The sequence below is a fragment of the Ochotona princeps genome, chromosome 11 (assembly GCF_030435755.1).
Source record: "Ochotona princeps isolate mOchPri1 chromosome 11, mOchPri1.hap1, whole genome shotgun sequence".
Classification (NCBI taxonomy): Eukaryota; Metazoa; Chordata; class Mammalia; order Lagomorpha; family Ochotonidae; genus Ochotona; species Ochotona princeps.
In genome coordinates this window covers 72,736,663-72,762,266 of record NC_080842.1, presented here as the reverse complement: position 1 = coordinate 72,762,266, position 25,604 = coordinate 72,736,663, and the positions used below count along the sequence as shown (strand labels likewise).

The 25,604-nt window shown below is 54.6% G+C and overlaps 1 protein-coding gene across 4 annotated transcripts in view; it reads left to right on the top strand.

Annotated features, from left to right (window-relative positions):
* The window catches only part of HTT (huntingtin), a 358,005-nt gene that overhangs the window by 21,719 nt on the left and 310,682 nt on the right, over positions 1-25,604 (top strand). For 3 of the 4 annotated variants that reach the window (XR_009246318.1, XM_058670320.1, XM_058670319.1), the window contains exons 3-12: positions 3,528-3,648; positions 5,885-5,944; positions 6,225-6,304; positions 9,181-9,319; positions 13,296-13,437; positions 13,835-14,013; positions 16,856-17,060; positions 18,211-18,258; positions 20,063-20,143; positions 22,178-22,518. Coding sequence is in view for 3 of the 4 variants with exons in the window: in XM_058670320.1 (XP_058526303.1) it covers positions 3,528-3,648; positions 5,885-5,944; positions 6,225-6,304; positions 9,181-9,319; positions 13,296-13,437; positions 13,835-14,013; positions 16,856-17,060; positions 18,211-18,258; positions 20,063-20,143; positions 22,178-22,518 (1,396 nt within the window). In the remaining variant the exon portion in view is untranslated. The remainder of the gene's footprint in view (positions 1-3,527; positions 3,649-5,884; positions 5,945-6,224; positions 6,305-9,180; positions 9,320-13,295; positions 13,438-13,834; positions 14,014-16,855; positions 17,061-18,210; positions 18,259-20,062; positions 20,144-22,177; positions 22,519-25,604) is intronic. The other variant, XM_058670321.1, reaches the window with a different exon arrangement.

The window sequence follows — 25,604 nt, the reverse complement described above, 5'->3', positions numbered from 1 at the left end:
TAGTGAGCGGCTAAAGTCCTCATCCTGCGTTCACTAGGATCCCACATGGGCACAGATTCATTTCCTGGATGCTCCACTTCCCACCCAGCTCCCTACGTGTGGCCTGGGAAAGCGGTGGAGGACGGCCCGAGGCCTTGGGACCCTGCTGCCTGGGAGACTCAGAAGAAGCTCCGGGAGACTCAGAAGAAGCTCCTGGCTTTGGATCAGCACAGCTCCAGCCGTTGTGGCTCACTTGGGGAGTGAATCATCGGAAGGAAGATCTTCCTCTCTGTCCCTCCTCTCTCTATATCTGACTTTCCGACAAAAATAAATAAATCTTTTTAAAAAATTTGTGGTGATGCACTTTTTTCTGTTAATTTTCTTTGTTTTTCATTTTAATACACATAACATCAAATTGTGTAGGTTAGGTGTTTTAGTGTTCGGGCCATGTGTTTGTCACGTGGTGCGAACGTGCCAGCCCGTGTCTGGGTGGCTCTGGGCAGTGTCAGCGGGGACCTGGCACGTCCCTGTGCTCCGGCTGCAGCAGCCCCTCCTTTCCGTCCTGTGATTGGGAGCTCTCTTGGGGCCTCACTCATGTGGAAACATGCAATATTTATGTGTTTGGTAATTGATTTTTAATGCCATCTGATATTTGTAGTTCTAAGTTATTTGGCATTCATTGTAGTTTAACTCATTTCTTCATTGGTAAAGTATAGTAGATGACTCTAAATGTGTAAAAACACTGTGGGAAGAAAATGAAAAAGCAAATGGTAATAACACCATGTGAAGTAAGAGTAAACAGTTGGGAGCACGCTGAGGAAAGCAGCCGAGCTGCCCTCTGCTGCCCTCTGCTGCCCTCTGCTGCCCGGATCGGGGAAGTGCTGGCAGTGTTGCTCCTGTGCTCACCTCCCAGTGCTGTGTGTGGCCATGGCTGGGGCAGCTGTGGGGTGCAGCCACCGTGGTGGGCTCGGTGGCCGCCAGGACAGGCAGCCAGGCCGCGGGAGGCTGCTGCCTTTGCGAGCAGTGACGGCCAGTGGCTGCACACGTGTGGGGCCCTCCCACCAGGCACGGCTCTGTCCGCCCAGGGAGTCATTGGCTCTGAACAAGGGCCCCTTCAGCCCAGATGCTCTGTTTCACGTGTGGCTTTCTGTTTTGTGTTTGAGAATTCTCAGCAGAGTTACAGTAAATCACAGCCATCCTAGATTGGCTTGTGGTCTGCTGTCCATGTTAATTCAGAAGTTTTCCTGTTTGTCCTTGCTCGGAGCTGGCAGCACTGGGTGGACCTGGGCTTTGCAGGAGCAGACACGTGGGCGCACAGAGCACGCCTCAGGCAGCCCCTGACAAGTAGTGTGGCTGCTGGTGAGACGCTCGGAACCCTGGAGAGTACCCTTTGTTTGGACAAGTCTGCTAGGAGGTGTGGTCTGCAGTGTTCTGGCCAGCAGAGCCAGTAACGTGGACACGGCAGGGTCTGGGGATGAGGCACTGACAGGAGACCAGGGATGGTGGAAGTCTGTCTGAAGCCTCCCTTTCTTACTCGTTTTATGCTCTTTCCTCCAAGCGCTTTAACCAAACAATAGATGCCAATGAGTCCCGTTAGACCAGGTGCTTTTAGCCGCAAGCCCATTTCCTGTAGTGCTCAGCTTAATGAGTGCGAACCAACTCCTTAGCCCACAACACTACAGAATGTAGGAAGTGACCAGTGCAGGACCCGCGCAGGACCAGTGCAGGACCCGCGCAGGACCAGTGCAGGACCCGTGCAGGACCCGCGCAGGACCCGCGCAGGACCAGCGCAGGACCCGCGCAGGACCCGCGCAGGACCAGCGCAGGACCCGCGCAGGACCAGCGCAGGACCAGCGCAGGACCAGCGCAGGACCAGTGCAGGACCAGCGCAGGACCAGTGCAGGACCCGCGCAGGACCAGTGCAGGACCCGCGCAGGACCAGTGCAGGACCAGTGCAGGACCCGCGCAGGACCAGTGCAGGACCCGCGCAGGACCCGCGCAGGACCAGCGCAGGACCAGTGCAGGACCAGCGCAGGACCAGTGCAGGACCAGCGCAGGACCAGTGCAGGACCCGCGCAGGACCAGTGCAGGACCCGCGCAGGACCAGTGCAGGACCAGTGCAGGACCCGCGCAGGACCAATGCAGGCTGCTGCAGCGTGCTGACTGCCTCTCTGCAGGGGAAGAGCTCATGTTGTAAAGTTAGATCTTCCATAAACCCAGACATTAAAAAAACCCATCTAAATTCCTGTGTAGGTGCTTTTTCAAGGCTTCTTGTTTTAATTTGAAAGACGGGTGGAGGGCTCTGGCTCCTGCTGGTCCAGCGCCCAGATGCCCACTCCAGTCAGGGCTGGGCCCGGGCAAGGTTAGGAGCTGGGCACCTGCTCCTGGTCTCCCAGTTGCTGGTGGGGACCCGGGTGCTTGAGCTGTGTTTTTGCCTCCAGGTGTGTGTTGGCCTTGGAGCTGGTGTCCACTTCGAGATGCCGATGTCCCGGCTGGCGTTTCCCCTGCTGTGACCGGTGCCCACCCCAGGAGGAGACACTGTTGGACTTATGCATCCACAAAGCAAATACATAATTGTTAAAAGGAAATCTTAAAGTCAGTATTACGGCAGTTACCTTACAATGCTGCTTAGAATGAACACACAGAGTAGGAGGTAGAAACGAGTGAGCTCATGTTTCTAACACAAGATACAAGATAACAGACTTGTATCAGCAAGGAAATGTTACGTTGTTTTACTGTTTGGGAGAAAAGTACACGTCCCTGTCTGGCATTAGGAATAATGGAACTCAGCCTGAGTTGCCTGAACGTGAGGCCGCCTTGCCCACTCCGGGCGATGGGAGATGCAGTGCAGCTGTGACGGGCAAGCGGCACTTGCCCTGGACTCCTGGCGTTCCGTGGAGCCCAGGTACCACACAGTGCCCCCAAGGCAGTTTCCCGTCGTGGGCCACAGCTTGTGTTCTGGGCTGTGTTCAGCAGGTTGGCGCACGGTGCCCTGGATGGGCTCTCGCAGGTGAATGCGCTCGCGCCCAGGAGGTCTAGAGGTGGGTGCTCAGCAGAGGCACGTCTGCCCTTGACCCTGTGGCTGCTGCAGTGCCGCCTGCGTGGACCTTGGAGCTGTTTGGGAGCGGAAGAGGTAAAGCCGTAGGAGTGAGTTTGGCCATCCCGTAGGTGAGCAGAGGGCAAAGCGCCTGGCTGACTGGGATTTAAATTTGTGAAGCAGTCTGATTTTAGCTTTTAAATTAAAACATTTAAAAGGATGAAAAAAATGGAAGTTCTGAAGAGTAAATGAGGCTTATTTGGTAGTCTGCTGTTTTTGTTAAGAGTTACTTTTAGAAGTTTTGTCTATAGAAAGGTGTGAGGACGGGACGGAGTTCCTGTGTACCCGTGCTCAGTCCCCCTCTGTCAGTGTCTGGCCTGAGTGTGGTGCCCGTGTCACAGGGATGAGCCGCCGCGGCCACTCTGGGACCGCAGAGTCCCGTGGGGAGAGCGGACACCTGCTTAGGGATGGTTGCATCTTTGTGGCTGTGACGTTTTCTCTTCTTTTTCAGAAATTCTCCAGAATTCCAGAAGCTCCTGGGCATCGCGATGGAGCTGTTTCTGCTGTGCAGCGACGATGCGGAGTCCGATGTCAGGATGGTGGCTGACGAGTGCCTCAACAAGGTCATCAAGGTGAGGATGGGGGTGTGCAGCCAGGAGCCAGCCTGCTGCAGGAGGCGGGGCCCCTGGCCTGGCCATGGCTGTGGCCTGCAGAGTGTACCGTTTCAGTGATTTTCTTGAGATGCCAGAGACAAAGAGAGTGGCAAAGATTCCTGCTTTGCTGGTGCACTCCGCACATGCTCACGGTAGGTGAGACTCGTTCATGGCGGCTGGCAGCCGGGAACTCCACCATGTTCCTGGCAGTGGGAGCGGGGAGCCAGGAACGGGAGCCGTGCCTGCTTCCTCCTGGGGTGCTGGAGAGGGAGCCAGAGCTGGAAATCCAATCCAGGTCCCCAGTGTGGGATGGGGTGTTGTCCCTGGCCCATCAGGATCTGTAGTAACATGGTTCCTGGGCCTCTTGGCGAGAGCTTTGTAGGGGCATCATGTTCTGCATGGCTCAGCCTCTTGGGAAGGCAGGCGCCCCTTTGTCCCCGTGTCTGAGGAACTCGGCAGCTTTAGCTTGGAGTGGGATGCAGCTGCGTCGGAGGCTTGCCTCTCCACCTTGAGCTGAGCTGGGGTGGGGTTCATTGGAGCCTCAGCTTCCTGCGCTGTAAGGCAGGATCTGTGAGAGAGATGTGGACTCTGGCTTCATGCCAGCGGGAGCTGGGAGGGCAGAGAGACAGCGGGGGCAAGCTTCTGTGTAGTTGGTCACGTGGCACTCCTGCTGCAGAGCCCTGCTTTCAGGGCTGCTGGGGCCTGGGGCTGTGGCCCGAGACCCAGGGTCGGCTTCTGCTGGCTCCTTGTCTGTCGCCTGTGCCTGGTTCCAGCCCTAAGTAAATGACATGGTCAGTGTCTCGCTCTGCCCGTGGCCCGTGTGCTGGGTTTGGGCTGCAGACTCCAGCTGCGCCTGGCCTGGCTCTGGCACCTGTTTGGGACTGCCCCGGGGAATGACACCTGTCTTCGTGTCTGTCTGCATATCCAGTCTTTCAATATGATAGAAGACTAGTGTTTTCATATATTTTTTCTATTTGTGTTGCTGATTTAACAACCTTTAGTGCAAGCTACAATAGCAGTCATGATTTATATAAATGTATATATACAAATATGTATTTTAAAGATTTGTGTATTTTTATTGGAAAGGTAGATCAAATTTATGGAGAGGAGAGATAAAGATCTTCTATCCGTTGATTCACTCCCTAAATGGCTGCAGTGGCTGGGGCTGAGCAGATCCGAAGCCAGGAGTCTCTACCGGGTCTCCCGCATGGGTGCAGGGTCCCAAGACTTTGGGCCGTCCTCGACCACTTTCCCAGGCCACAGGCAGGGAGCTGGATGGCAAGCGGGGCCGCCGGGATTAGAACCAGTTCTCCTGTGGGATCCCCGTGCCTGCACGGGGAGGACCAGCCAGTGCAGCCGTCAGGCCCAGGCTCGTGTGCTCCTGAGGCAGTCCTGTGGGCCGTGACCCTCCCAGGGTCACATGCTGGCTGCGGCAGAGTCCTGGGCGGCACAGGAGGACAGCTCCAGCACTCGGGTCCTGCCACCCTTACAGGAGACTGGGCCGGTTGTGGGCATTTGAGGCGTGAGCCAGTGGGTGGAGCAGCTGTCTGTCCTCGGGCCAGTCCCGCCCAGAGTGGGGGTCGGGGCGCGGCTTGCGGGTTGACTGGAGCGTGCCGTTCTGCCGGTGATTCTGCGCTGTGTAGTTCAGTGAAGGTGTCTGCCTCTCCCGGAGAGTGACCTGTGCCCGCTTTCTGCTCGTTGCCTGCTCGGTCTGCTTCCTAACAGTGAGGAGGTCCCTACTTCAGTTGCTTTTTTGTTTCAGCATTGAAATCTTGGGGATTTTTTTTATTATTTATTTATTTTTTTAAAGATTTATTTATTTTTTATTACAAAGTCAGATATACAGAGAGGAGGAGAGACAGAGAGGAAGATCTTCCGTCCGATGATTCACTCCCCAAGTGAGCCGTAACGGGCCGGTGTGCGCCGATCCGAAGCCGCGAACCAGGAACCTCTTCCAGGTCTCCCACGCAGGTGCAGGGTCCCAAGGCTTTGGGCCATCCTCGACTGCTTTCCCAGGCCACAAGCAGGGAGCTGGATGGGAAGTGGAACTGCCGGGATTAGAACCGGCGCCCATATGGGATCCCGGGGCGTTCAAGGCGAGGACTTTAGCCGCTAGGCCACACTGCCGGCCCAATCTTGGTTTATTTTTTAGTTTTCTTTAGAATTGCTAATAGAACATGTTTTCTATAAATAAATGTCTTGCGTTTTATTGCAGGCATTGATGGATTCTAACCTCCCAAGACTGCAGTTAGAACTCTACAAAGAAATTAAAAAGGTATGTCTTCTGTTTCCATTATCGAAAACATGGTGCTGTTAGATCAGCAGTTAGCAGGGACCGTTCGGTAGACTTTGTTTTTCTGCGGATTACTCGTGGCCTTAGATAGGGTAGGAATTAGAATGGTGTCTTTGTGTGCCCGTGTTTGTCATTGGAGCTCACACAGTGTGGGCCACAGATGGTCTGCCCTGAAAGCAGACACGAACAGCGTGTCCCTCTGGGTGACTGGGGCCTGTGTGTAATGGGTGACTGTGTAATGCATCACTTGTTGAACCCCCAGAATGGCGCCCCTCGAAGTTTACGTGCCGCCCTGTGGAGGTTCGCTGAGCTGGCTCACCTGGTCCGGCCCCAGAAGTGCAGGTCAGTTGTGGCGCTGCGTCACTTAGCGTGTCTGCTGTGGGGGCCGTCACCTCTCTGGAGGCCCGCTGCCCCACTGACATGTGACTGCTCTGTTCCGGCCCAGCAGCCTTCCCTCAGGATTTTCCATCCCGGCCTCCTGCAGATACATCCCCATCGTCCTGCTGGTAGCAGTTACTGCTGTTAGAAATCTACCCGTGCCCTCTGGGGAGCTTGTGTGTTTTCTCCCCCAGCCTCTTCTGACACACTCAGGGAGTGTGAGGCAGGGCCGTTTTGTTTTCTGCACTGCCTGCCCTGACAGCAGCACCTGCACGTGACGTGCCTGGCAGAGACTGTCCGCGGCGCTGAGGGTAGGGTGCCAGCCTCGTCGTCGCTGGCTGTGGCCATTACAGAAGATGGGCCAAATTATGAATGCTGAGCTGTGAACACTTGACTTGAGTTCTGTCCTTTTTGTTTGTTTGTTTGTTTATTTTTATTGAAAAGGCAGAGCAGATTTACAGAGAGAAGAGACAGATCCTTTCTCCGCTGCTTCACTCCACAAAGGGCCACGGCAGCCGGAGCTGAGCTGACCTGAAGCCAGGAGCCAGGAGCCAGGAGCTTCTTCCGGTTCTTCCTTGCAAATGCAGGGTCCCAACGCTTTGGTCTGTCCTCTGCTGCTTTCCCAGGCCACAGGCAGGGAGCTGGATGGGGTGTGGAAAAGCCAGGCCAACATGGACCGGTGTCCATATGGGATGCTGGCACTTGCAAGGGGAGGGTTTAGCCCATTATGCCTTGCACCAGGCATCGTGGTACCTGCCCTTTTTTCTTAGTTCTGAGTTAATGAATTGAGAAGCGAGTGCAGGACCATTGTTCCATTGCCTTCTGTGTGTGCTCAGCCAGTGACGTGCACTCGAGTCGCACACACTCCTGGTTCCACCTTCCAGGCAGGTTTCCGGCACAGCAGGCATCCCGCTCTCAGGACGCCTGTGTCCCACGTCGGAACGTCATGTTCAAGCCCCCACCCGCCTCCTGCTCTGGCGTCCTGCTCACGCATGCCCTGTGGGCAGCAGGTGTTGGCTCGCTTCTTGGATTGAGTAACCGCACAGACAATGCAGATGGAGTTCTGGCTCTGGCCTTGGCCTTGCCCAGACTCAGCTGCTCTGAGTGCGTGCAGAATGAAGCGGCAGATGAGCGAGTATTACTGCATCTCACGTGGCCACAGAGGACACTTGTTTGTACAGAAGCCCTGCCTTTCTCTCACTATCCCTGTTTCAGAACATTGGACCTATCCTAGACATCTCCGGTTCTCGACAGTGCCAGCATCTGGCCTTAGAACGCATTTGGAGTGCTTGCACTGGGACTTTGAGGGTGAATCTGCTGTGATGCTGGCATACCTGTGGGTACCGGTTTGTGTCCCAGCTTCCTGCTGATGGGCTGGGAAAGCAGCGAAAGCTGGCCCAGTGCGTAGGCCCCATACCTGCCTCCTGACTTGACCGGGCCAAGCCCGCATGTGTAGCCGTTTGTGGACTGAATGTCAGAGGAAGGGTCTCTCGGTCTGCCCGCTCTCTGCCTTGGGGGAAAGAAGAGGGGGTAATAATGGTGACTTAGGCGCTCCCCTGTGCTGCTCAGGTGGGACCTGGAGCCCACCAGCCCCAGAGCTGTGGTCCCCGGCGGCTGCCCACCTCAGCTGTTCCTGCCTGCTCCTGCCTCCAACAGTTCTGCCACTCATCCTCTGCCTTTCCCCGTCACCCCTCAGAGGGCCCACCGCCCTCTTCACTATCTGATAAAATAGCCCAAGTGCCCGGTGGCTTTGAACGACGCACTGCCTGTCCCTACCACTAGGGAGCAGAGGACGCACTCTGGCCAGCCTGTGTGCTCCCCACAGGCTCTGTTCCAGATTCCTGCTTTCCTGTGACCCGTGTCTTGTTTTCCTCTCTCTGGGGCCACGCCTCAAACTCAGGTCTCATTTGTTCTTCACACTTTAAACACTTTGTCTATAAATGCTCTTTTTCAAGACAACTTTATCTGATTTCTTAATTTTTCTGTTTAAAGCGATGTGTTTTTGGTTTTTTTTTTTTTGGTATGACCTGTTTTCTAGTTGAAAATAGGAGTATTTTCATAACTGTTGTAATTGGCTGCCAGCACTTCAGGGAGACAGGGTTGTGGTGTCATCTGTGAATGCGGATTGTGCGGGGTGGCCGGGGCGGTGGAGGTGGGGAGTGCGGGGTGCTCAGGATGGAGGTGAGGAGTGCGGGGTGCCCAGGATGGAGGTGGGGAGTGCGGGGTGCCCAGGATGGAGGAGGTGAGGAGTGCGGGGTGCTCAGGATGGAGGTGAGGAGTGCGGGGTGCTCAGGATGGAGGTGGGGAGTGCGGGGTGTCCAGGATGGAGGTGAGGAGTGCGGGGTGCTCAGGATGGAGGTGGGGAGTGTGGGGTGCCCAGGATGGAGGTGAGGAGTGCGGGGTGCCCAGGATGGAGGAGGTGAGGAGTGCGGGGTGCCCAGGATGGCGGTGAGGAGTGCGGGGTGCTCAGGATAGAGGTGAGGAGTGCGGGGTGCCCAGGATGGAGGTGGGGAGTGCGGGGTGCCCAGGATGGAGGTGGGGAGTGCGGGGTGCCCAGGATGGAGGTGAGGAGTGCGGGGTGCCCAGGATGGAGGAGGTGAGGAGTGCTGGGTGCCCAGGATGGAGGAGGTGAGGAGTGCGGGGTGCCCAGGATGGAGGAGGTGAGGAGTGCGGGGTGCCCAGGATGGAGGTGAGGAGTGCGGGGTGAAGGACTTCCCGCCCTGTCCTGCCTACTGCTGCGCAGCTGTGCCTGGTTGTCTCGTGTGGAGAAGTGGCTGCTTACTCGCCCCGGTGAAGCCCTGGAGGAATTGCTAATGCTCCTCTGCCCCGCCCCTCCCCAGGCCTTACCTGGTAAACCTCCTGCCGTGCCTAACTCGAACAAGCCAGAGACCCGAGGAGTCCGTCCAGGAGACCTTAGCTGCGGCTGTCCCCAAAATTATGGCTGCTTTTGGCAACTTTGCAAATGACAATGAGATTAAGGTATGATGCAGCTCGGGGTCACGTGCAGAGGGCGGGTGGCTTGTGGGCAGTTGGGCACTACTCCCTTCCCTGTGGAGGTGAGCAGGGCCAGGCTTACAGCTGCAGGCTTCAGGGCATTTCCCAGAGCAGACTGGTCTTGGGGTGGAGGGAGGAGCCTGTTCCAGGACTGCAGGAGGATCGGCAACTTGACCCTGGGATAACTCTGTTACGAGGCCTGCGGGTTGATGGGTGAGTCCAGGGTGCTGCAGTGGTTAAAGCACTCTTTGTGATTGCGTGGGATCAGTCTGTCCCCGAGGCCACCTTGCCCCGTGGGCAGATTGTCTAGTACTCTCAGCTTGGCTTTCTCGGAGATGACATGTTATTGTGCATGTCACCAAGGGAAGGTTTCAGATGTCAGCCGGGACTGCTCTGGTGGCCCTGGCCTTGGCTAATTGATTTAGCCTCTGAAGTGTTTTTTCTCTGTGTTTCAAAGTTTTCTTGTTAATAGATAGCAAACCCAGTCGGCAGAATTAATGCAATAAGAAAGCCACAGGGGTGTTAGTGCTATTAGCCCCGCCTCAGGATGGGGTGGGCGCCCTGGGGGCAGCTGGCTGGGGGTGCTGCCTGCCTCAGGATGGGGTGGGCGCCCTGGGGGCAGCTGGCTGGGGGTGCTGCCTGCCTGCCTGTTGGACGGCTGTGCTCGGAGGCCGATAGGGCGTCTTTTATCTCTTCATGCCCTCAGCTGTGATCACCATGGCAGGAGGTGGATGCTTTTTTTTTTAATGTGACTACTAAGTAGCTTCTTCTTGAACCTTTGGTTTTTAAAAACCCTCATGTGTTCTTCTACCCCTCTTTTTCTTTATGTTTATTCACAGTTATGGTCACTGAAATGCGTTGTAGCCAGGAGGGTCGAGTCAGAGAGGGCCGAGTGAGCCCCCGCCAGTGTGTCCCCTTCTTGAGGCGAAACACGTTTCCGTGTTTCTGCTGGGATTTCATTCCACGTTTCGCAGTAACGTGCTTGTACTGCTGTTGTGTTTTTAAAAATTTGGGCTGTTTTTCTTTTTCTAGGACAGGTGCGTCTTTACACTGTGGTCACTGCTTGCGTGTCTGAGTGAGCCTGTGACTGTGCTGGGCCTGTCCCTTGTCCTCTCTGGCGTCTCCCCGTCCTGAGGTCTCCGTTCTCACGTGGTGACTGCCGGGCTCCAGTGGGCTCTGGGCGGTGGCAGTTGCCGCTGCTGCCTCACTCGTGCGCCTTGTGTCCAGGCTGCTTCCCTGTTTGCTCCATTTCCTGTAACGCCACCTCAGGTGCGCGCGCTCAGCCCTCCTTGGGGAGTTCCTGGTGCACCCTGGCACCTGCTTCATCCACGTCTGGCGTTTCCCTCAGACGAAGACAGAATTGCGGAGCAGGTGTGTGTGTGTCCCCTCGGTGACATACCGCACCCTGGGAGCACCCAGCGGGGAAGGTGGTCCTTTGCAGCCCTGTCTTGCGCTGGCTGCTGCCTCAAGTGGCCTGCTTGCCGCAGTGCCTGTTTCTGTCTCTGTGTCGCCCTCGCTGTCTGAGTCATGAGCTGGGCTGTTGTGTGGGCTGTTGTGTGGCAGGGAGACGGTGCACTGAAGGCAGGTGGGGTGCACCTTCCCCTCCTCGCAGGATCGGGAGGGCTGGCCAGAGAAAGTGAGACTTGCGCTCCAGCCCCCCAGGCTGGCTGCCTTCCAAGGCCCGGTGCCCCCCAGCGCCTTCCCGGCGGAACACTGCAGGGTGGCACTCTTGTTGGTGTTCTGGGAGCCCTTTGGGCCACTTTTGTCAATTTACCTCAGAGCTTTTCAGGTGTGCGTAGCCCGCTGCCAGGTGGGCTCCTTCTGCAGGCTGTCGTGCTGGTTGGTGTCTGCTCACCTTGACAGTGGACCAAATGTTTACTTCTCACAACTGCCCTGTCTGTTTTCCTGAGGATGCCAACTTGTTTTCCCAACAATTTTGTTGTTGTTGTTGAGCTATACATTGTGCTTAGAAGTTTGGCCTCAGGCCTGATGCAGCGGCCTAGCGGCTAAAGTCTTCAACTTGCACGTTCCGGGATCCCATATGGGCACTCGTTCATATCCCGGCGGCCTTGCTGCCCATCCCGCTCCCTGCCTGTGGCCTGGGAAAGCAGCGGAGGACGGCCCAGAGCCTTGGGACCCTGCACCCGCGTGGGAGACCCGGGAGAGGCTCCTGGCTCCTGGCTTCAGGTTGGCGCAGCTCCGGCCATTGTGGCCGCTTAGGGAGTGAATCAACAGAAGGGAGGTCTTCCTCTCTATAAATCTTTACAATAAAAATAAATCAACCTTTTAAACAAAATAAAAGTTTAATCTCTTAGGAGGGTACTTCAGAAAGATCATGGAAAATGGAATTACAAGATTGTGATGCCAAAAATTTTTGAAATCTTTGCTTTTTTTATGTTCTCCATGAGCATTTTGAAAACCTCTCATATGCACAAATTTAAAATTTTTAAGATTTACTTGTTTTTATTGGAAGGTCAGACTTAGAGAGAGAAGGAGAGACAGAGAGAAAGCTCTTCCATCCACTGGTTTACTTCCCAAGTGGCTGCCATGTTTGGAACTGAGCCGATCTGAAGCCACGAGCTTCTTCCGGGTCTCCCACGTGCATGCAGGGCCCAAGGCTCTGGGCCGTCCTCCGCTGCGTCTCCACGCCTCAAGGAGGGAGCTGGAAGGGAAGTGGGGCAGCCAAGATGCCACCCGGTGCCCATTGTGGGATCCGAGCACATAGAAGGTGCGGATTTAGTCACTAGGCTATTGTGCGCCTCCCCACCCCAATAGTTTTTTTTTTTTTTTTTAAGAAATAGTTATGTATTTGAGAGGTAGAATTAGAGAAGGGGACCTTGTCTCTGCTGGCTCACTCCTGAAATGGCCACAGTGGCTGGGCCTGGTCCACACTGGAGCCAGGAGCCAGGAGCTTCTTCCTGGTCTCCCCAGGTCGGTGCCTGGGCCGTCTTCTGCTGCTCCCTGGCAGAGCAAGGCACCCAGGCCTGGGCCGTCCTCTGCTGCTCCCTGGCAGAGCGGAGCACCCAGGCCTGGGCCGTCCTCTGCTGCTCCCTGGCAGAGCGGAGCACCCAGGCCTTGACCTGGACTCCATATGGGATGGTAGTGTTGGCCTTGAGCCCAACTCACTATTCCAGTACACCAGCTCTATCTTTTAATTCTGTTTTCCACGAACTTTTGAAAGTTCCTTCATCTATGAATGAGTCTGAATTTATTTTTTGAATATGTATGTGGTTGTTTTCAGTAAAAGTTCTTTGAGATTCTAAAATCTTGTTTTCTAGCTATAGTAGTTTGCCAGATCTGAGTTGAGTGGGTTCTACAGCTGGGGCCCAGCACACTGCTTGGGGTTTCCACTCTTCTGCCTCAGCGGGCCTGGGTCTGTGCATTTTCTCGCCATGAGCCTGTGTGTGATCCCCACACTGTGGGATCCCTGCCTGTCCACCTGAGCCCAGCCCTCATTTGTCCATGGGCCAGGCTGTGACGCTGTGCGCACACTTAGCAGTGCTTGGGCCCAGGCCCTGGCGCAGCTTGTGGTGGGACGTGGTGGTCACCAGCTGGTACAGCTTGGAGTCCCCTACCCTCTGTGGGCTTTCTGGGAAGGGGTAGAGGGTCCTCTTTGGAAGTGGACCTCTTCTGTGGCTGTGTCTCAGGCCCCGGCAGGTCTCGGCTCCTTTTCCCTTGGAGTGTGTGCCAGTCCCAGGGGTCTCACACTCCATCGGTGGGGTGTCTGAGCCTGTGACTGTGGAGGCCTGCACCCTCCCAGAGGAGTTCCTTCATGCAGGTTATCGGAAGGGTAAGGTGTGTGTTGTCAGCACTGCCACCGTGAGCCTGCCCTTGGTGAGGGGGTGTGACAGACAGGAAGACTGCCAGCCGCCTTGAGCCTGCCCTCAGTAATGGGGTATGACAGAAGGGAGAGCTCTCCCAGCGGCTTCCGCTTTGGAACACGTGGACTTTTGCTTCCTAGGTTCTCTTAAAGGCTTTTGTCGCAAACCTGAAGTCGAGCTCCCCGGCCGTCCGGCGCACAGCAGCCAGCGTGGCTGTGAGCATCTGCCAGCACTCGCGGAGGACACAGTATTTCTATAGCTGGCTGTTGGACGTGCTCTTAGGTGAGGAGAGGTCAGGCGCGGGGGTCCCCAGCATCTACTCAGAGTGGACCTCTGCCAGTCTTTATGGTGGAACAGCCCCTTCTCTTCCAGATTAGGCGAGTGAGTGTGGAGTACATTCTGGCTGCTGGGGTTCAGCCTGGGTCTCTGTGGCCTGCAGACCCAGCCAGGCTGGAGAACACCCGGCTGGGCAGTGGGTCTGCCCCTGTCTGCCCCTGCAGGTTCTCGTAGGCCAGCCAACAAATCCTGTGGTTTGGCAGCTGAGATCAGGACTAGAAGTGCTGCAGTGAGCTAGTGGTCATTTACTCTGGTTAATGACCGGTGTTCAGGTGCCTTTGTGCCTCACGGCCAGGCTCCACGAGCCTTCCCCACAACCCCTGACCTGTTGCTGCCTTTGTAGGTTTGCTGGTTCCTGTGGAGGAAGAACACCCCACAGTCCTGGTCCTTGGGGTGCTGCTCACACTGCGCTATCTGGTGCCCCTGCTACAGCAGCAGGTCACGGATACAAGCCTCAAGGGCAGCTTCGGGGTGACACGCAAGGAGATGGAAGTCTGTCCCTCGGCAGAGCAGCTTGTCCAGGTAGGCGCACCCCTGACCAGGGGCCCTGGCCTGCAGTGGCACACATCCAGAGAGCCACGAGTCAGTGTGGGCTCTGTGGTGGGGCCACTCAGTTGCCGTGGCCAGTGTCCTTTTAGGTGACAGGAAAACATTTTGTGTGTCACGTGAGTCCCTGCCTGGCATGGGGACCGCTGCTGTCCTGTTTCTGAAAGGGGGGTCAGAAAACGTGTGCATCCACATGCTGCACGGTGAGCTCCCGTGTGTGCCAGGCACCTGAAGTACAGTGGCAATTGCCCCTGCTCCTGACCAGGCAGGCCTGGGAAAAGCTTGATTGGGTGTGATGTGGGTCCCGGGAGGCAGCCAGAGCTCCACATGGCTCCCCTGCTGCTCTCACAGTAAGATGTGCTCAAGTTCATGGCCTGTACCTGGCCACCCTGCTCAGCGATCCACTGTGCCTCAGGGCCTGTACCTGGCGGCCCTGCTCAGCGATCCGCTGTACCTCAGGGCCTGTACCTGGCGGCCCTACTCAGTGATCCACTGTGCCTCATGGCCTGTACCTGGTGGCCCTACTCAGTGATCCGCTGTGCCTCATGGCCCGTACCTGGCAGCCCTACTCGGTAGTCTGGTGCAGCACTGCTGCCTGTGAGCGCTTAGAGCCACAGCCCAGTGCCCAGCGCTCTGCTGTAAAGCTGCCTTGCCCTTGTCCTGCGCTTTCTGCTCCTGCTCTCCCACCTCCTCTGTCCTCTTTGTCTTCCTCTCTCTGCTCCTGCTTCCTCCCTGCCCCCGAGTAAAGGACCTGTCTTGTGATTTGCTCGTTGTGTCAGGCATCTTGGTTTTGTGGCAAAAATAGCTAACAAGATACATACTGTTATTTTTCATTAAGTTTTTAGACTCCTAGGGAGAGCACATACGATTTAAACAGTGGGGCTAGCTTTGCGCCTTAGTGGGTAAAGCCACCACCTGCTCAACTTCTGTTGAACTGCTGTTCAACTTCAGATCCAGCCTCCTGCCAGTGTCCCGAGCAAAGCAGGGGAAGATGGCCCAACTTCATTGCCAGCCTTTGGGAGGCCTGGAAGGAGCTCCTGGCTTTGGCCTCCTCCGTGGCCCAGTCCTTGCAGCCCCCTAGGCAGTGAACTGAAGATACATAGTCTGTCTCTTGCTTGGTGTTGGTTCTCTGTAACTCTGACTTTTAAACAAATAAATAAATCTTCAAAAAAAAAAAGATGTAAGTAGTGTCCAGGGACAGGTGACTGTGGGAATGTGGACACTGTTGCTGTTGCCCGTGGTGTTGGGGAGGCAGCCGAGGAGTGGAGAGTGTGGGTGCTGGCCCCTCTCCTGGTGAACGGGCAGGAGGCGCTCTGCTAGAGGAATGCCTTCCACAGTGAGGTGTTGGCAGGGAGCCCTAGAGCATCCACGGCCGCTCTCACCCTAACACTGCGCTGCAGAGGCCCCCTGACAGCCCCTGTGCTGCGTTCGGAAGCAGGCTTGGGCCCGATGGGCCTGGAGATGGCCCTGGAGGACGGCCTGGCCTGGGCCCGATGGGCCTGGAGATGGCCCTGGAGGACGGCCTGGCCTGGGTGCCCTGGGAGGCCCTGGAGGACGGCCTGGCCTGGGTGCCCTGGGAGGCCCTGGAGGACGGCCTGGCCTGGGTGCCCTGGGAGGCCCTGGAGGACGGCCTGGCCTGGGTGCCTCACCATCCGTCCGAAGCCAGAAGGAGGATGGCCTGGGTGCCCCACTGTCCCTATGGGAGACCAGAGGGAAGATGGCCTGGCATCCCTTCCCGGGGGAAGCCAGAGGGAGTTCTCGACTCACGGCTTTAGCCAGTTCCTGCTGGTGAGCCATCTGGGGCGAGCTAGTGATCTCTCTCTCTCTTCCTCTGTGACTCTGCCTTTCAAATATTATATATATATATATAATATATATATATATATATATATAGAGAGAGAGAGAGAGAGAGAGAAAATGATGAAGATGGCCACTTTGGCTTTTTATTTTCCTACACTGATTCTTAAAAAATATATGTGTGTGTATATGTATTAACTTCCATAACAGTAGAATCGGCAAACTTTCCAAATGAAAGCACAGGATACCAGTGAAATTTGAGTTTCTGATAAATTGTGAGTAATTTGTGGTATTAGATCTATGCCAAATTGGGACATACTTATATTAAACATCAGTTTTCATTTATTTGAAATTCAGATTTTACTATACACCTTTATTGTATCTGGTAACTCTAACTAAAGGGGAATGACGAGTTTGTGTGTAGCAGTGGCGTGTGGTGTGGGCAGTACTGATCCTGCTTGGTGGGTGTGCTGATAGCTGCCCCTCCGACTGCCGCCTCACGTGTGCTGGGCCATGCCCCTGGACTGGTCAGCAGCGCTGGGGTTCACAAGTCTTAGCACGCCGCTTCCCGTGGATGGCATTAATGTCACAATGAAAAGGTCATGGGAGTTTACAGAGTGGGACCTATTGGCCCCCTTGGTCATAGTGACAGGAAAATGTTACATTGAAAAAAATGCCAGTACAAATAGTGCTCAAAAAGACCTATTTGAAAAAAATGAGAGGTTTGTGTTGTGACATAGACTGTTAATACTGATGCGTGTGATACCAGCATCCCAAGAGCGCTGGTTCGAGTCCCGGCTGCCCCACTTCTGCTCCAGCTCCCTGATAATAAAAGCTGGCTGAAGACTTGGGCCCCTACTGCCATGTGAGAGACCCGGCTGGGGCTGCTCTCTTCTGGCTTGGCGGCTGTGGGCATTTGGGGAGTGGCCACTGGTGAGGTCCTGCTCTCCTCTCTGGTCACTTAAAAACGTAACAGCCAAGCCCACGGAGCCGCCGCCAGACCCTGTGTTTGTAATGGCAGGTTTATGAGCTGACGCTGCGCCACACCCAGCACCACGACCACAACGTTGTCACAGGGGCACTGGAGCTGTTGCAGCAGCTCCTGCGGACCCCCCCACCAGAGCTCCTGCAAGCTCTGACTACGCCAGGGGGCCTTGGGCAGCTTGCCACCGCCAGAGAGGAATCCAGCAGCCGGAGTCGCAGCGGGAGCATCGTGGAACTCCTTGGTAAGACAGTTGCGATGTCGTGAACTTGTGAGTGCCCCTGTAGGGCTGTGGACCCTGCCCCAAGCTGAACAGTTCATGTCTTTGTTCCTGAACAGTCAATAGTTGATAACAAAACGTGGTCAGTATTTGATCCCAGCGCGCAACCTCTGGCTCTTTGGGCAGGACATGGCTGTGTCCTTGTGGCATTTCCAATGTCCTAAGAGGCAAAGGCAAAGGTATTGTTTCCAGGGTCCTTCCTGTGTGGGTTCCAGAACTCTCCTCTGTCCTCTGTGTGCTGGCTTCAGAACAGCACCTCTACCCTCAACCTTGCATCCACCCCACGTCCCCACTCCCCCGTCTTGGCTGCTGCAGAACTGCTGGGGGCCGGCTCCTGGTTCCAGCTGCCTGCACGGTGGGCCCTGTCGGGAATTGGAGTCGTGGGAGCCCCTGTTTCTAGAATGCAGTGTGCCTGAGCAGGTGCAACTGCTCCCTCACCTCAGCACACACACGCCATCAGCTACCCAAGTGTCTGCGGGCATGTGTCTGGTGCACTGCCCTTGGCCACGTCTGCCGGGGTGCGCCCGACACAGTGGTGGGCCCTTGGCCACGTCTGCCGGGGTGCGCCCGACACAGTGGTGGGCCCTTGGCCACGTCTGCCGGGGTGCGCCCGACGGTGGGCCCTTGGCCACGTCTGCCGGGGTGCGCCCGACACAGTGGTGGGCCCTTGGCCACGTCTGCCGGGGTGCGCCCGACACAGTGGTGGGCCCTTGGCCACGTCTGCCGGGGTGCGCCCGACACAGTGGTGGGCCCTTGGCCACGTCTGCCGGGGTGCGCCCAACACAGTGGTGGAGCGAAAGCTTGTTTCCAAAGCAAGTTTATACTTGATTTGTTGGCCAAATATTTTTGATATTTCTAATGTTTTTTTTTTGTTTGGTTTTGTAAGTGTGATTATTTTAGCTATTTTGATATTTTAGGTCACATGTTCGTACATTTGAGTGTGAATGTTAATGTTGAGGTTGAATTGTGGTACTGTGAGTCCGACTCTGTAAGGAGGGGTGCTTCCGGGGTGCTTCTGGGGGGGTGCTTCCGGGGTGCTTCTGGGGGGGTGCTTCCGGGGTGCTTCTGGGGGTGCCAGCAGCTTGCACTCACCTGTCGTTCTCTTTGATTGCAGCTGGAGGGGGTTCCTCGTGCAGCCCTGTCCTTGCCAGAAAGCACAAAGGTGATTACTGCGGCGCCCCGTTGTCCTCCCCCTGTGTCCTGTCCCTTCGGCCTCTCTGTCGCCCTCAAGGAGTGCAGCTCCTGACGCTTGTCCATTGCTCACCCTGAGCCGCGCAGGGAAGGCCCCGACTCCGCTGTGGCCGTGCCTTGCTGGAGCCCACCGTCCTGCGCTCACTGCCGTGGCCGGGTGTGGGGCTGACTTCTGTGCAGGGAATGGATCTTCCCGATGGGTTTGGTTTTATATTGGCCACACGATTAACTGACTGCTTTGGAATTATGTGAATTTGGACATGGTGATCACTTTCAGTGATATTTAACTCTATACATACCACACTGATCTGATACTTTGGTTCACTAAATTCGTTAAAATAAATGAACTGTGTTTCTGATATAATCTTGTAGTTTTGGTATATTATCACTGTGTTCTAAAACAAAACTTATTTAGCTTGGAAGAGACAGAGCTTCTGTCTGCTGGTTCACTCCTTAAATGGCTGCAACAGGTAGAGCTGAGCTGATCTGAAGCCAGGACCCAGCTGCTTATTCCCGGTCTCCCGTGTGGGTGCAGGGTCCCAAGGCTTTGGGCCGTCCTCCTCTGCTTTCCCGGGCCATAAGCAGGGAGCTGGATTGGGAAGTGGAGCCTCTGTGGCTTGAACCAGCGTCTGTATAGAAGGCTGGTGCTGCAAGTGGAGGGTTAGGCGGCTGTGTCTTAATGCCAGTGGCAATGTATTGCCATTTTCTAGCACCAAATATGTTCTTTTATGAAAGAATTGTTGTGATTTTGTGTCTTGAATCTTAGAAGATTAAGCCCTTCTCATGGCAAGATTTGAGTGGTATTTCCAATAATATTTGCAGTATCGAATGGGATTTAGCAATATCAGTATTGTAGAACTCACTGAGTTAAGTAAACATTTGCCAAAATGGGCTCAAATATGAATACTGCTTGATGAGGTCTGCAGCACACGGTGGGCCTACGAGTGACACACTCAGTATTTCCAGGGATGCCTGCCAGGCCATCACAGGCGTGAAGGCCCTGGGGCCTGGCAGCTGCCCTGTCGCGTGGCCATGCGCATGTGGTGGGGTGGGCCGGGCCCTCGGGCCCCTCCCTCACTCGCAGGTAGCTCGCTGCAGGGTCCTTTTGCTTGGTGCTTAAGCTGGGTGGTTGTGTGACATGCACCGTTTGCAAAGTTCTGGTGTCACTGCGATGCAGGTGGCTCGTGGAAGTGTCGTTTTTAGCAGCGTTTATCCGCTCGGAGCCTTTGGGTGCATCATGCCAGGATCCTTGGTGTCTTTCATTGCCTCCAGTGTACTTTGAACTGAATTTGGATACGTGGTTTTAGAACTTTGAGAAGTATCGTTTTATCTTCGCACGTTGTTCACTGCCCAACTTCTGACCGTTAGCTAGAGCGTATAAAATGAGCGGACAGGGAAATGAAAGGGACTCTTGGCAGAAAGTTTTATTGGTGATTTCTGAGGTGGCCACGGCAAGTTCAAAGAATTATCTAAGCGCTAATAGGATTGGATCTTCTCAGCTACATTTTAGTATTTCTAAGATTAAATAATAATGCAAGTTATTTCAAAATGGCGATCTACGTCAGTCGTGTTAATTGCTTCAGCACGCTGTGTTAAGCAGGAGAACCACTGCCTGTTTGTATCCAGGTGTAATGGTTTGATAAGATTCTAGAATAGTTGTGTTCTTTGTGTTGAATATTCACAAGGTATAAAATAGAGTGATAAAGCATCTACCTAATTTGTAAAGTCCTTATTTTTAGTAAACTTAAAAGGAATTTTGCTGCATTGGTTGCCAGGCAAAGTGCTCTTGGGAGAAGAGGAAGCCTTGGACGATGATTCAGAGTCGAGGTCTGACGTCAGCAGCTCAGCCTTCACAGGTAGGCCTGCTGGCCGGCAGCCGGGCTGGACCCCCGTGGGCTCCTCCCCTGCCCTGCAGCTCGCTGTGCAGTGGGGGACTGGGGCTTGCGCACGTCTGTGTGCGACATGGACTGCATGTTCCCTCGTCTCAGTGCCCGAGGGCGGCCCTGCACGTGGGAGAGGCCGGTCCATGTCCCGTGCGTTGACTTCGGGAGAATGGTTCAGATAGTTATCTAATTGCATTGTGTGTACTTTATGAAAGATGAGTATTAAAATACAGCAGACTGGATCGAATGACAGTGGGCTTGGTTGGACGGTGAAAGTAAGACCAAGGTAATCTTTGTTTCACATTTATTTATTTATTCATATTGGAAAGGCAGGTTTACAGAAAAGTAAAACAAAAGCAAAACAAAAAAACCCAACCAGAAGGGCAGCTTTACAGAAAGGGGAGAGGAAAGTCTTCCGTCTGCTGACTCTCACCGCAAGCGGCCGTAACGGCTGGGACTGAGCCTTCTCCAGGTCTCCCACACGGGTGCAGGTCCCGAGGCCCTGGGCCGCCCGCCACTGCTTTCCCAGGCCACAGGCAGGGAGCTGGAGGGGAAGGCGGGCAACGGAGCATGAACTGGCACCCATATGGGATCCGGGGGAGTGTAAGGCAAGGACTTTAGGTGCTGGGCTACCAAGCTGGGTCCCATAATCTTTTATAAGCATTTACTACTTTTTTTAAAAAAGATTTATTTAACCTATGGAACTGTATCATGGAATAATAAATTTTTAAGAAAGATTTATTTATTTTTATTTAAAGAATATCGTATTTATGGAGAGAAGAGATAGAAAAGTCTTCCATGCACAGGTTCTCTCTCAATGGCCAGAATAACTATAGCTGAGCCGATCCAAAGCCAGGAGCCAGGGGCTTCCAGGTCTTCCACGCACACGCAGGGTCCCAAGGCTTTGGGCCATCCTCCACTGCTTTCCCAGGCCACAAGCAGGGAGCTGGATGGGAAGCGGGGCAGCGGGGATGTGGACTGGTCTCCATATGGGATCCTGGGGAGGATTTAGGTCATGCACCTTTGCGCTGAGCCTTTATCATTTACTTCTTTGGAAGGAATTACTTGGGAAAGAGCATGGGGGTCAGGGGAGAGGGAGGGATCTTGCATCTGCTGATTGACTGCCCAGGTGCCAACAGGCATCTCGGTTGGACTGAGCAGGAGCTTGGAGCTCTGTCTGGGCAGCTCAGGCCCGAGCCCTTGGGCTGTGCTCTTCGGCCTCCCCACGCATGCTCACAGGGAGCTGGGACTTTGAGCGGCACCCTGGTGTGGGCGTCGCTGTCACAGGCAGCAGCCTAGCCTGCCTAAGCCACTCTTATTTACAAAGGAAAATCGAATAAGTGCAGTGGTAGTTATTTATTCGTTTATTTTACAAAAAATTAATTTTTCATGATTACAAAAGAGAAATTGCAGTAGTTTGTCATGGGAGAAGCTCAGCTGCTGACGGGCCTGGCTGTCCCTCAAGTGACGGCTACTGATAGAGTAGGCCTTGCCATGCTCACTGTTTGTTTGTTTGTTTGTTTGTTTATGCTGGTTTGTTTTTTAATGGATCGTTTAAAGTTGGACTAAGAGAATGTGAACTTATGCCCCAGGCAAATAGGACTGAGTTAGGAACTTTTTAAGATGGCAGGCTGAACTTCTGTCCCTCTGACCACCCCTCATGTGGAGTGCCTGGGCCAGCCAACCAGCACTCTTTGCTGTCTCTGGGCTACTGCACTTGTTGATCAGGGCTCCCACAAGGACTGGAAGGTTCTACAGTGAGCTCACCTTCAAGTGTTTAATTGACAGTGTCCATCACCTGCAGTGGACCCTCATGCTTGCATAAATCTCACTGAGAGAGGTTGGAGGTGGTACTGGTGTGTGTGTGTGTGCTGGTGTGTGTGTGTGTGAGTGTGGGTGAAGGGTATGCTGTCACCCTGCCTTGGGCGTACAACCTCTGATGGTCTGCGTGTCTCAGAGCTGTGAGCAGCACGCCCAGCGCCTGGCCGTGGGCTGTTCTCTGTCTAGCCTCTGTCAAGGGTGAGATCGGGGCCGAGCTGGCTGCAGTCTCAGGAGGCGCCGCTGTTGGTGCCGTGGACCATGACATCATCACGGAGCAGCCGCGCTCCCAGCACACGCTGCAGGCGGACTGTGTGGATCTGTCCAGCTGTGACCTGACCAGTGCCGCCACCGATGGGGATGAGGAGGACATCTTGAGCCACAGCTCCAGCCAGATCAGTGCTGTCCCCTCCGACCCTGCCATGGACCTCAACGACGGGACGCACGCCTCCTCCCCCATCAGTGACAGCTCCCAGACCACCACCGAAGGGCCTGACTCAGCTGTGACACCGTCAGACAGCTCTGAAATCGTAAGTAGACGGGGGTGCCCTGCTCTTGTGGTGAGGGTGGGTGGTGCCTGTCTTCCTGGGCCCTGCCCTCGACCCGTGATGCCCCCTCTGCTGCTGTCTGATCTCCCTGATGCAGCTCCGAGCCCTCGGACAGTGTGCCCTCCTGGACAATGTGCCCTCCTGGACAGTGTGCCCTCCTGGACAGTGTGCCCTCCTGGACAGTGGGCCCTCCTAGACAGTGTGCTCCTGGACAGTGTGCCCTCGGACAGTGTGCCCTCCTGGACAGTGTGTCCTCGGACAGTGTGCCCTCGGCTGATGCTCTCCGTGGGAAGCAGCTCTGTGGTTCTGGGTTGCACAAGGCTGTGTGACTGGGCCACAGCCGAGCGTGGTTTACCTGCTTTAATTTTTCTGAAGTGCCCACAGTGACTGGGTTTGGGTGGGAGATGTCAGGACTGCAGGCTACAGTGTAGGTCTCCCATGTGGGGCAGGGCCCACTGCTTGAGCTCTGTGCATTAGAGGGAGCTCAGGGGAAACAGCCGGGGCTCACCCCGCACTCCGTCCTGTCAGCACCCTGTACTGCACCCGGGGCTCACCCCGCACTCCGTCCTGTCAGCACCCTGTACTGCACCCGGGGCTCACCCCGCACTCCGTCCTGTCTGCACCCTGTACTGCACCCGGGGCTCACCCCGCACTCCGTCCTGTCAGCACCCTGTACTGCACCTGGGGCTCACCCCGCACGGGCTCACCCCGCACTCCGTCCTGTCTGCACCCTGTACTGCACCCGGGGCTCACCCCGCACTCCGTCCTGTCTGCACCCTGTACTGTGCCGGGGCTCACCCCGCACTCCGTCCTGTCTGTACCCTGTACTGTGCCGGGGCTCACCCCGCACTCCATCCTGTCTGCCCTGTGCCTGCCTGCCCTACAGTTTACTTGCTCTAGACCCTGGTGGGCCCTGGTTAAGAACCCTGAGGAGTCTATTGACATATCTGTAGTCATTTTCAAAATTGATTTATTCAATTTTTATTCTAAAATTGAAGCTACCGGGAAAGAAGGTGAGAAAGATATCTTCCATCTGCTGATTCACTCCCCAGATGTCCACAGTGGCCACAGGTAGGGTGGTTGGAAGCTGGGAGCCAGGAGCTTGTTGAGTGCCCCTTGCGGAAGCAGGGCCCTAGGACTTGAGCTGTCTTGCAGTGTTTTCTCAGGCACGTTAGCAGGGAGCTGGACGGTGCCGAGGCCAGCTCCAGCCGAGTTCGGAGCTTGAGAAGACACGGACACTGTCACTTGGTGCCCTCCTGTAACAGCTCAAGAAGAAGCTGTCCTGTTTATTTACTCAGACACCTCACAAGTCGCTGCACAATCGTTTGATTGTTCTATTTTACTTCACGACTAAGTGGGTGTGCACAGATGTTTCATTATTTTACTTTTTATTTCATGGTCAATCAGGTGCTCCTAAAGATAATTCTGTAAGTTACCATAATCAATTTATTTAAAGCAAGCCGTAATTCATTCTTCAGAAGAAGCCATTAGGTGACAGCCAGAACTCCAAGGCCAAAGTATTGATCGTTGCCTTAGTAGGCAACATTTTATTTTCACAACTTACGTATTACTTAATGGGAGGAATACATCAAAAGAGGAAAAACATGAAGATCCAAGACAAAAAGTTTCAAGCATTCAATCCCCCTGCCCCTGCAGGCTCTACAATCTCATAAACAGTCAAACAGTCATCAAAAGCGTATCTCCGTGATGTTAATAAAATCGCCCTGTATGTCCTCTAGTTGAAGAATTATGAAAGCAGCTGAAACAGCTACATATTCTACGCTCTAAAGAGTTGCAAGGGCAGGCTAACTTTTAAGGTCGCTGTAATTAGATTTTTTGCCATAGCAGTTTCAGCTCATACACCCATCACTTCCATTAGTTTGTAAAATTCTTGTCAAGCCATTTCCCAGAGTGCATGCTACATGTGTGGGCCAGATTCCAGGGCAGCGGGTAGGCACACAGGTGTCCAATGGCTTATTTGTACTCCTGTGTGTAATTAAAGGCCCACCCACCAAGACATTATCAGTAACATTAGCTCCCAAGCTCACATCGGTTGCAGAAACCATCTCACAGGGGCAAACTACAATGCCTCAATAGATTACAGAATTCTTAGTGGGGTGCTTGAGAGTCCATGCAAACGGGGGTGAGACTACGTCAAGGTGGTCAGAGAGAAATCCGCCAGGCCCTGCCAAGCAGGGGAGCTGTTCTCTTCACACCTTTGTGTCATCCACACCTACTGCACGGACCCCAGCAGGACTGGACATGGAACGGGCACCCATGTGGGATGCTGTCTCCTCATGCTGTCCCATGGTGCTGGCCCCAGTCTGTACTCTTAGAACAGCATCACCGGGACAGTACTGTGCTGTGGCAGGCTAAGTCTCCATGTTTGGTGTCCACATCTCAAAAGGTTGCCGGTTCTAATCCCAGCTGCTCTGCTTTGATCCAGCTGCGCGCTAATGCGCCTGGGAAGGCAGCAAAGGATGGCTCAGGTCCTTGGGCCCTGCACCACATAACACACGGAGGAAGCCCCTGCTTCACATGGGCTCAGCTCTGGCCATTGTGGCCATTTGGGGAGTGAATCAGTGGATGAAACCTGTTTCTTTCTGTCTCTGCTCTTTCTGTAAATTTGCCTTTCAAACAAAAATTTTAAAAAAAGTGAGCACGAGGCAGCAGTAGAGGTGCTTCTTTCAGTAGTGACCCTCCGTGGCTGCGAGTCCGACACTCAGTCCCGGACCTGGTGGTAACAGCTGAGGGAAGCTTCCTGCCACCCGCAGCCACGGCCGGACCTTGGGCCAAACAAAAGGAACAGCCCCAGTTAGTGCCTCGGATACTAGCAGTTAAAGAAATACCTATTAATATATTTTGTTCTGAAAGTTTTGTCTTCATTTCCAATATCCTGTAAGAATTTATGAAGCTAGAATTTTGTTTTGGTTTTCCTTTTTCTGCCAAAAAGCAAGATTTCCAGGTTAGAATTGAACCTGGCAGCTAGAAAGGCTTGCCTCGCGCAGCAGAGGTGGTGACCGGCCGCCCTGGATTTCCGCGAGTGACTCTTCTGTGCACTTGGTCTG